At 46.8% G+C, this 11,286-nt stretch overlaps 2 protein-coding genes across 3 annotated transcripts in view; one reads left to right on the top strand and one right to left on the bottom strand.

The window, feature by feature from the left end:
* Positions 1 to 11,286, bottom strand: part of LOC142571890 (uncharacterized) — a 473,725-nt gene that overhangs the window by 106,573 nt on the left and 355,866 nt on the right. The gene's annotated exons all lie outside the window — the stretch shown is intronic.
* LOC142571887 (V-type proton ATPase subunit E-like) overlaps positions 1 to 11,286 on the top strand; it is a 35,325-nt gene that overhangs the window by 23,496 nt on the left and 543 nt on the right. Inside the window, exons 2-3 of the mRNA XM_075680569.1 lie at positions 723 to 999; positions 4,768 to 5,055. Of these exons, the coding sequence (XP_075536684.1) occupies positions 859 to 999; positions 4,768 to 5,055 (429 nt within the window). The 5' untranslated portion in view covers positions 723 to 858. The remainder of the gene's footprint in view (positions 1 to 722; positions 1,000 to 4,767; positions 5,056 to 11,286) is intronic.

Here is an 11,286-nt window from a genome sequence, read left to right as displayed (position 1 = left end):
ATGTACCGTTGCTACTGGCGAACATTCCATGAAAAGACACATTTCAACAAAGATTCCCATGGTTTGGTTTGCGAATGACAAATGGACAAACGGAACATACTGCCTAGGGTTATGTGGTTGCCGCTGATTCGATGCCCATGGTAAGGTGGCGTCCGCGGCTTCACTTTCTGAATCTGACCTTACTTTCAGCAGTCTTAATTTATAAGATTCTTGGCGTCTGTCAGTGTTTAGACTGCCCGCCAACATGATGCTCTGCCAAATTTTTATAGGCTTGTAACAGCTAATTCTTAGTTAGAACACGTGGCGAAAGAAGCAGTGCAAGGAACGAACAGCGTGGAAATTTAATCAAAATGAAGCACAGCGTGCTGAGCTCAATGAAACGCCTGTGCGCCCTAAAACGCCGGATAACGCGACCTGCCCCCACCCCCCTTGTTTCATCACAGTCTTCACCCAATCACCATCATCCCTCTCCCGTGATTGCAGTCCTTTTCGCCACTCGTGCACGAGCGTAGAGAAGCAATAGACGCTTTCTTGGCCGTTCACTTTCCGGTATGCTTTAACTTTTGAGCGACGTAACGCCAAGGTTCAATAGAGCGACGGTCATCCTGTCGAAGGCTTAGGCAATCAATGCGTGATCTCCTTGAAAATGATCTGCCCAGCACGCGGCTGCTATTTAAATGCGTGCCATTCAGACTAATCTGATTACCTTTTCACTATTAAAGGCCTCGCTGTCCTTGGCCGCCGCTCAACCGAGCTCGTGCTGTACACCAAAAGAAAAGGAGAAGAAGAAGAAGGAGAAAACCGGAGCTGGGCGTCGTCTGGCCTAAGCAAGCAATTGGCTCTGGAACTCGCCAAAACATGTCAGAGAAAAAAAAGTCCGCGTCAAGCTCGGCAAAGGCCTCCAAATCAACGACGTCCGCACCTTCGCACAGCGGAATCGACGCCGCCAAAAGGATGGCCTACCTGCTGACCTACATCGAGAACGATATCAATTCCAAGGTGGGCATCGTTTAACGGCGCACAAGTTCTTATCCTTCTGTCCTCACTCGGGCATGCACGGTGTGACCCACTCGGCGCCCTGTTCCGAAGGCCTGGGCAAATTGAGAACCGAAACTAACACGTGCTTGCTTAAAGGATTTAGCCTGACGGAAAGCAGAGCAAAGATGACCCTCCCTCTGAAGTGGCCCTTTCGGCTGGGCAAACAAACTGCTCGAAAAACACTCGGGCTGTCCTGTCGCGAAGGGTGCCACTGGGCACGGCGGCATCACCGACGTTGCCGTGAACATTGGCGAGGGCGTCTTTCGAGCAGCCTTAACATTCGCCCACCGGAAGGGGCCTGCCAATGTGTGTATAAGAACAGGGCTAATTGTTCTCTTGCTTCTCGCCCATTGGCTTTGTAAGAATATATACGTGGCCTTCATGCGCAATTTGTTGTGCGCATGCGGCCTCCAGCGGAGTTTGCAGAGCACTTACAAGATACACCGATTGGCTAAAGTATACTTATCACAAATTGAGTATAGAGAGTTCAGTGGGTAAAAATAGAGGCAGATAGGCAAAGTACGGTACACCGCCTGGACTTTCCGCAAGAAATCTGCATTACTTCGCGACTTCGGCATGCACCTCGATATCTCGATCTTGTTTTTGAGGATGCCACACTGCAGTCGTCACTTTCAGACTGCGTGTATCGGTTAGCAAAAAATTAAGAATTTGCGCGGCATCCACGGACCGTGTGCTTTTGGGGTGCCTGTTGCATGCTCCTCGCCGCAGGAGGAGTGTTGCGGCAATTCCACTGCACGTTCACCAACAGCTGTACGTGTGAAATGACCTGCATGCTTTTGATTAACGTCGCATGTGGCCGTGTGCCAATACAGTGCAGGTAGTCGTACACCTACTAGTGCGGCGCTATGCTTCTAATGGCAAAACCAGCACCTGCATGCATCGAAGGAACGCGCTGTTTTGAGAGAATATGACGTACAACCTGCAACTGTACATTATTACATCTTTGCGACGTAGACGCGAGGAAAGATTCCCGACACTATAGATCCCCACTGGCACGAACAAGTGTCCTCCTCATGTCAGTAGTGCAACATAGATATAGTTGGAACGCACCATTGCACAGGAATAACTGGCTTCTGTATCGGCGGGTAGCAAGCACCTTTCCACAGTGTTCCACGGCTAATCTGTCACCGGGACAAAAATAGAAGAAAGAGATAACAGACACTACGAGCAAAGCGAGAAAAATGTAGGTCACGCCGAGCAAGAGTGCCAGCAATATATACAAAACACCAGTCGAAACACGAAAGAGTGCTAACTGGTTGGTTGGCAGATGTTTCAACTCAGTAGAGTAACAGCGCATTAGGCAGGACAAACGGAAGGAACGAAGTGCTTCGCAAGTGCTGTTCCTCTATTTAGCTATTCGGTCATTCCCGCGGCGCAAGCGGCGCCACGCGGCTCTCCTCCGAAGCAGTCACCCGGTGATAGAAATCTGCGACGCACTTCGGCGGTTCGGTCGTTCGGTCTGGCGGTAGGCATCGAGGCGCCGATGAGGGAAAAAGGAGTAGTAATGTCACGTGCAGCATGCCGCAGTGCTCAAACTGTGCCGTAGCGAGTGTTCACTGCTAAGGTATCTTTAAAATGTACTTTAAGACAGGCGTAACGACCTGAGGCACTGGAACCAGTTACGAAGCTCGCACTACATTTGCAAGACACTGAATCGCATACAGAGGTGATCCCACTTGTACACAGCGATCGAGCCGAGCTCTGCGCAAGGAAGAAACAAACTTTAAGGGAGGTACCGAGTTAGGAAGAAACAACTCGAAACGCAAGTGGAAAAACGTGAAACCCGTTCAGGCGCAAGCACTTTGTCCTTAGTCAAACTGCTATGCTAAATTTCAGTTCATTTGCTCCGCCGTACGCTGTTCGAGGCCCTAGACGAGCGTGGTCACCCCTGTACGTTACGAGTTTCGTAAATTGTTGTATTTTACAGCCGTGCTTCTTTTCTTAGTTTACATTTCGAAATGCACTAAAGTTTGTTTCTTACTGCACAGTTTAATTTGTTGAAAACAGGAGCGCTTGTAAAAAGACTAACGTCTGTTACCAGTATGCGCTTGCGTTTACTAAGTGTTTGCGAAAACACAAATATATGGCTTCATTTCCGTGAGCATTTTCAAGGCTAGTAACGACATACTGACCTTTACAGAGCCTGTACCTTCACGTACTACGGCGTTAACGCAGTGCGCCGGGCCCTTGACTGCACTCGTCTGCAGGCAAAGCGATTCGACGCCGACCTCGGTGTCTCTAATGGAATAGTAAGCTGTCGGGCTAGTTGATTTGATATTATTTTTGCAAAGGGGAGCGCAGAAGCGTTGCGGAAAAAGGAGACGTGGACAGGAAAGACGCTTACTTGCAACTAAGTATATTTTCAGTGACAAAACGATTTCACACAACCTAAAAAGGGTCGGGAAAAAGCACGGCGTTGGCCTCGTCTTCACAGCTCCTCTCAAGCTGTCTCGGTTGTGCGCCCTTGCAAAACGGCCATGAGAACAAGACCTGTGAAAAGAAACACACGAAACCGCTCGACTCGCGTGCTACCGAAGTGGTATATAAGATACCACTCGGCTGTGGGAAAGCATACACTGGGCAGACGGGGCGCTGTCTAAATGACAGGTTAAGAGAACATTCTTCATCTTTAAAGGCCCTGAGAAACTCCGCGCACCTTCCTGCGCACTGCAAGGATTGTGGCTGTAAGCCTCTTTTCAATAAAACCGAGATTAAAAGCAGATCCAAAGGCAGACTCCAAAGGGAAATCCTCGAGGCTGGCAAGATTCACGCTCATGCTAACTTTTGTATTAGTTCCCCGTCAGTGCATCTGATGGATAAGGAATTTACGTTCCTTGACCTTGGCTGAAGTTTCTACGCCACCTCCTCTGTCGCTCTGCCCCCCCGAAGGTTTTTTTTTTAATGACTTTTGCCAGGCCAATTGCACGTGCCGTTGTTGCTATCACCTACACCCTAGCTGTCATTATTGATGTAGGGATGCGTGCCCCATTGTTAGGCGAATTTTATATATATAAAAAAATGTAAACATCATTTATTTTAAATTCTCGATGACAGCGCATGCGCACTAACGTTCCTGGTGGTTTGTCTCTGAAAATATACTTAATCGCAAGTGAGCGTTTTTCCTGCCCATATCACCTTTTTCCGCAACGCTTCTGCGCTCCCCTTTGCAAGAATCGCCTCTAATGGACTCGATGCCGCAGCATATGATGTGACCGGCGTTGAACGTAGCTTCGTCTTCCTTGACACACCTTTGCGTCTCTTTAGCGAGAGAGAAAGTATGGTTTGCAGCGAAACAAGAAGGCCTGACGTGCTTTGCTGCTTGAGATGCACACGCTTGCGAGATCGCCTTATCACCGTCTCGGCAGCCATTTTGACCTACCGCCGCGCTGCCTATAGTCGCTGGAATGACCGAATAGTCCAGCCCTTCCCTTCTTCACGCATCGTAAGGGAACGAACCTATATTTTTCGTGTTCCTGCATCTACACTGCAGAAGAACGAGTTCTGCCAAACTATGTACCTATCCTTGCGCCAGAATTGCTCTTGACACCACTACCTGTGTGATAAATACGAAGCATTGACATAATACCATGTTCTGCCGTAGCATGCAGCACCACGTTAGGGCTTAGGGGAAAAGTCGCAGTACAGACGACGTTGACATTACTCCCGGTGCGAAACTCTAAGCGTGCCGCATTTGGTCGCGCCTCTCAGGTCAAAGCGATCGACGCCAAAACCGATGACGAGTTCAAGGCCGAGAAGGAGCGCGTGCTGACGCTGGAGCGCAAGCGCATCGAAGACATCGTCTCAAAGCGCGAGAAGGTGGTCGAGCGCATGCGCAAGATCCAGACGTCGCAGATGAAGAACGCGGCGCGGCTGCGCATGCTGGGCTGCATGAACGAACTGGTCAGCAGGGTGCTAGCCGAGGCCCGCTCCAAGCTGACCGCCATCACGGAGAAGGAGGACCGGTACAAACCGTTCCTCGAACGCCTCATCCTCCAGGTATGGGATCGCGGCATCATCATCATCATCATTGATGATGATGATGCCACGATTGTGGCATATCCTTATATTGTCTGAATTTCTTTCGCTAAGGAAAGCATGAATTGCACTTTTAGGATTAGACTAACCAAAGTTAGTGATGCCATTTGCAACCTGTGAGTGAAATTTTTGGACTCATTACGAAAAACTGAAAGTGAAATGGCCGTCTGAGCACGAAAGAATCCGTGCATTTGCTGACTGCATGCAGACTCTTGAATTGCTAGGCTAACCTTCTCGAATCTTTATATCAGACTGTAAAATAGTCAGCATATTGCGGAGGTGGCTGCAATTTCGGCACCTGAGTGGACGCAGCTGCGTGGATTTCTTGGTGTATTTACCTTCGTTGGAAATTCCGTGTGCAGAGCGTTGTTTTCCGAGTCAGGGATGATGACATACCGGCAGTTTCTTTTTGTCGGATGATTATACGTGACTTCAAAATCAGTCAAAATCAGGCAGATGCAGTGCGGTTTGATGGGTGGAGCTTGCACTGATTTGAGTTTTCGCCGACTATAGAGGCAGATCTGCGGCACTATTTTTCACGCCCCGGTTTAGTATGACTGTTTTTTCAGCACAGAAAACGACGGCAGTATGTGGATTATCCCAAACTTCTTTTTTTTTCTGATTTTGAATGGCTCTGTGGATTCTAACATCATCCTTCTTGAAGCACCTTTTTCTATCGTAAATTTGATTCGCGGTAATAATTAGTCTCATCTATAGCTTCCAATTTTTACCATTCCATGGTTTTCAGAAAGTTACAAAGATAATTGTTTAGAATGTTAAATACTATCGTTACGCATGGTGATTGTTCTTACTATTTCACTGGTTGGCAGAATTTAGCGTAGGTCATGCAATGTCTCGTTTAATTCTTTGGAAAGCGTTGGTACGTTACATGGCCAAAGTCGTGACTACTACTGGCTTTTGAAGAGTGCGCACTCGTATAGCAGGATCTCTTATATGTCCCATCTCGACGGCATCGATCTTGTTCAATGGTTATCTCGGCCGCATGACCTTGCCAGACAGTGACCATGAAATTGTGCGATGGAACAAGAAAGGTATCCTTCTTAAAGAGCCGTGGCACTGTGGCATTGCTGGAACTGAACGTCTGATGGATGAAGAATAAGCGACGACTCGTTCGCGGTTGCAGACGTGCAGGAAGAGACTCTAAGCCGAATTCACAGAGCTTCTCGTCCGTAAATGCAATTTTTCATTGGCCGGTCGCCTTCGCTAACGGTGTGTCCAGCATCAGCATTGGTTGGAATTTTTTTCTTCCAGACAATTATAGCATAAAAGTTTTTTTTTGTGAATTATGGTTCTGGGGCCGAATCCACAAAGCTTTTGATCTATAAGGACTTTTTTTTTTTGCAATTGGCCAGCCGCCTTCGCTAATAATATACGCCGCATCACGACTGGCTAGAGTTTGCTCTTACGAGCAATTCTAGCATAAGCGCTCCTTGTGAATACGTGGCCTGATGTAAATTTCACGAAGGCCTTTCATTCGTAATAGCTATTTGACCTATTTGGACCTATTTGACCTATTTGACCTATTTGACCTATTTGACCTATTTGACCTATTTGACCTATTTGAATAACGACATCCTTAATACCTGGCCCTTGCGAGCCGCTCTAACTTAAGAACGTTGTTGTGGATACTCGCCCTGGACCCGTAGTCGCAAAAAAGCTCTTACAGTAGCATAGCTCGTAAGAGCGAATTCTAGGCAACTCTGATGCTTGTCATATCAACGAAAACGACTGACCAATGGCAAAGAGCAGCTACGAACAAAAAACTGTGGGAATGCGGCCCTTGGGCCCACATTCACAAGAAAGCTTTTACGCTAGAAATGTTTGTAAGGAAAATAGAAATAGAAATAGAAACTTTATTGAAATGGAAAGGATTTGAAGGAGGGGTGGTCGGAGCCTCTCAGTCCAGAGGAGATACCAGAAAGTCATGCCAGCCGCGGCGAACACTTACGAACAAAAATATTTGTGAATTTGACCCCAGGGGCGAACTCGTAAAGTATTCCATGCGTAAGTAATGCCTACCATTGGCCTTATATCTTCAACAATAAATTGGCTGTCATCTGGTCTTACCAACAGCTATAACATTAAAATGTATTTCAAGACAAGTAGCCATGCAACTTTATAAATCGCTATTCTTGCGTGACGTAATTCTTGAAAGCGTAATTTCTCATTTTGTGTATGTCACTTGTAACTGCAACGCAGTCTTTTCGTCGTCTTAAGTGCTCATACAATACAGAAAGAGTGCACTACAGTGAGTCATTACTCTGCTGACGTGGCACGCTAAAATCACGCCATACAAAGAAAGAAAGAAAGAAAGAAAGAAAGAAAGAAAGAAAGAAAGAAAGAAAGAAAGAAAGAAAGAAAGAAAGTGGAAAAGAAAAGAAAACGTTTCTGAAGGAGAAGGCCACGGACTACTGGTTAAAGCTCAGAGTTCGAGAAACGCTTTAGTGTAAACTACTAGGAGGCGTGTCCCGAGTAGATGGGCGCGCCATCGCATTTTGTGGTGTTTTCTGCTTTTAAACTTATCTTTTAGTCGTCTTAATGTGCACACACACAACAAGCCGCAGGGCATAACAGCGTATCCATCATCCGCTGACACATGCGCTTTAAACATACGCTCTGAAAAAAAAAAAAAGAATCAATATGATGGAATGGGCCACAGACCACGCTTCAACGCTGTAAGCTGAAGGTGCGTTTCTATAATGCGCTGTTAAGAAGTCTCTTCCAGTGAAATTTGCATCAAGACGCACACGACGTGATGCGCTGCCAGCTCTAGGAGGCGAGTGGAAATGGTAGGTCTACGAAGCTTTACACACTAACAGAGCAGCGAAATAAGTTAGTTTCTGAGTAATGTAGTACTGTGGGCCAGTTTGCTACAGCAAAATCTAGAAAGAAAGAAAGAAAATTATGTACAAAGAGGAGACTCAACTTACTGTATATTTTCTTTTTACTTTCTGTAATTTTCTAATCTTGGTACAACCTAGATGCTATATACATATATTTCTAGCTGTAAGCCTAATAAAAAAAAGAAAAAGAAAACACCCTCCGTTTCAATAGAAGTATTAACAACTTGGAACTTCTTCCACGTGAAGCCCTTTTCGTCACGTCTACTAGTTTCCGCTACGTTCCTATGTAAATATTGTTCCTAAATATGTGCAAATGCACGTTTCAAGCTGTTTTCCCTCACATTGTGTCTGCTGTATGAAGAATCTCGGCTAGACATATTTCCCGCTTTCGGTGCCGTGTTTGGAACTTCCGGGTCGAAATGAGCCTCGAATTTGTGCTCTAACGGCCAACTCGACTGGCTCCAGCTAGCACAAACAGTCGCAGCTTGGCACGCAGTGAATTGGGCACGCCATACCAGCGCGATAAGCAAGCATATACAGGAGAGGGAGGAATCGATATATCTGTCACCGACAGACGTGGAACGAATCGGGTCGGCTAAGTGGTCAGCGAGGCACGTTCTCTCCCGCATCTCATTTATTGAAGGCTGCCTCACTGCTCACTTCGCTTGGGCAGACACAAGTACTGCGTTTAAGCGTATCTGCAGTTCTAACAATGCGGCTGAGTAGTGCCTTTCATTACGCGCGCAATCAGGCACGCGCACGCTGTCGGTGTCAAAAAGAGCAAGTGCCGAAGAATTTGCTTGACAGAGCCGAACACTTCAGCAGCCGAGGCACGCACCCTTTAATTCGGTTTGGCTCCTGCACTGTGCGACCAGAGTGCAGCGTTGCGCAGTTTTTCTAGCCGCAAGCGTAAACTGCGTGGCAGTTCACATTTTCTAGCGGAACTCTGCGTCCCGTAAAGCCAGTTTCGGATTCCATAATAGGCGCATAAAGTACACACACACACACGCACTTCAGTTCGAGCCAAACACATTTACACTTCATATTTGTTACCGCGGGTATGCAGTATATTTTTCGACTCGGCAGGGCAGTTGAACAAATCGCCTGCTTACCGTCACAATGTAATGCTAAGCTTGGAAGAAAAAAAAAAAGAAATTAAGTTTTGGAATTTTCCGTAGCATAACGCAAGAAGATACCAGCCAAACTATAATGAAGTGCGAATTGGCAAATTCAAATTGTAAGCGAAACTTACTCGAATGCAATTCAACGAGCTACTAAATAGGCAAGGATTTGCTTCAGATTCTAGATCCCAGAACTGGCATTTTGCCCGGCACCTGCGTGGAGTAGAAGACATAAACGTCTGATGCCCGTTTTCACAAATCGGTCAATATTCTGACGACTCTCTAGGAACACGCTTCCTTATTTAGCCTTGGCTGTTGCTTAGTGCGTTTAACTGGTCTAACGTCAACTGTAAAGTGACTGGCACCGAAAAAGTAAGCGAGCAACGTGTGACTGACTGCCGTTTTTTGAATTGAAAGGACCAGTAAATGTCAGCTGGTGGGCTTTGGTTAGCGGTTCAGTCTCTCAACACTGAAGTTTCAGTCCGGGTGAGCCTTTCAAGGGAGGAGACGAGGGTTTAGTCGTCGTGTGTGTTAGCGTGTGCGTGAACTTAAATGCCACTGCTTCAAACAAATGGGCCTGCCCGTCGATGGACGAGATCGATTTGTCTGGGCGCGTACGTGTGTTCCAAAACTCGGCGCACAACGTAGACATGCCCCCGCTATATGGACGTTCCTTTGTTGTTTGTCCAAGCTATTCGCTCGACCGATGAATGCGACACCGTTAACCGCTTGGAGGGGCGCTTTTTTTCTGCAGTAGCCCATCGTGACGGCTCACTATGTATAACTATAGCTTTCTGCTGCTGAGAATGAAGTAGTGGGCTCGATTCCTTACCGTGGCAGCGGTATAGAAACTATCACTACATCGAGAACTCCGAGAATCAAGAACTCCGGTTTACCAAAATTAATTTCGAGTCATACACTATAGACGTCGTCTCTCATGCCAAAGATGGTGTTTTGGGACGATAAACACCGCGGAGAAGTGCTGAAATTATCCACGCGAACTGTGGCGTGTGGTACGTAAGCCGCTAAGCTAGAGCGAAGTGCACGGCAAAAGTAGACGACACTTATCGACAAGGAAAATATAAACTAATGGCCATATTTATATTTGTCTAGCATAGCTACATCACCGCGCAGTTTATATGACGAGGAACCGGAAATTTCTCTACTATGCGATCAACAGTACTTGCTGTGCAAGGAGCATTTGCGTGCTTCTATTTTGCCTAATAGTGTCGGAAACGTAAGTGAATTGTTAACTTGATCCCACAGAGCGCTCATGGCAGGAGGTATAGCGGGGAGGGTGATCGCATGCATGGAGTTTATGCCTCAATTACGCAGTGTCCAGCGTCCGCGCCGTAATCCAATCGTTAATGTGTTCGAAGATGTTACCAGTGAACGCAGATGTTTAGCATAAGCGAACGGCGCTAAAGGCAGACTATAGGGGGTAAATCAGGTGGAGACAAGCGCTGACTTTCAACGGAGGTCTTTAAGTTAGGCGCGCTGAATTCATGCAGCCCGCTGAAACATCAATACATAAAAAAAATCATGTGGCAAAGAATTAACCGATGATCTAAGCAATAATATTCCAGCAAGAAAATCATGTATAAGCACAAGAAAATGAGACAAGTTAAACAATCACCTACCTAGGAGGTTCATTAGAAACTAACCCAATGCTTCGGAGTCATTCCGACTTCATCAGAGATAGGAATCTGCATTAGGTTTTTTATATATCATATTCGAGGCCCTCGTAGTGCCCTCGGGGGGCGACCGTGCGTAGGCTCAGCACGTATAGGTTGTGGGCAACGCTCCCAACGAGCGGTTCTGAACAAACTGCGTAAGTTCTGCTCATCTTACAGCAAAACCTCGGTAATGGAAATCAAGGTTGTCTTCGTCTTTACGTCCTAGTTCGTCTTTCGCGCTGTTCACTTACTAATGGGAACCGCCAACCTATATAGCCCAGTGCGCCATCTTACAAAGCAGGGCCCGTGTTCATGAAAACGTTCTTACGCGATGATTGTTCAAATGCCAGCCAACTCTGATGCTGGATATAATATCACCGAAGGAGGCGCGCCATCCAATGGAAGAAAGTACGAACGGAAAACTTCGCGAATTCGAATCCAGATTCGGGTCCGTGGCGAGCACCATTTTCACTACGATAACAGCGTGGTTTTCGGAGTTCACGGCACACGTCGGCCACTGGGGTGATTTGC

Source organism: Dermacentor variabilis, chromosome 2 (genome assembly GCF_050947875.1).
Source record: "Dermacentor variabilis isolate Ectoservices chromosome 2, ASM5094787v1, whole genome shotgun sequence".
Taxonomy (NCBI): Eukaryota; Metazoa; Arthropoda; class Arachnida; order Ixodida; family Ixodidae; genus Dermacentor; species Dermacentor variabilis.
The sequence above is the reverse complement of the archived record's forward strand: the minus strand, read 5'-3'. Positions and strand labels throughout refer to the sequence as shown.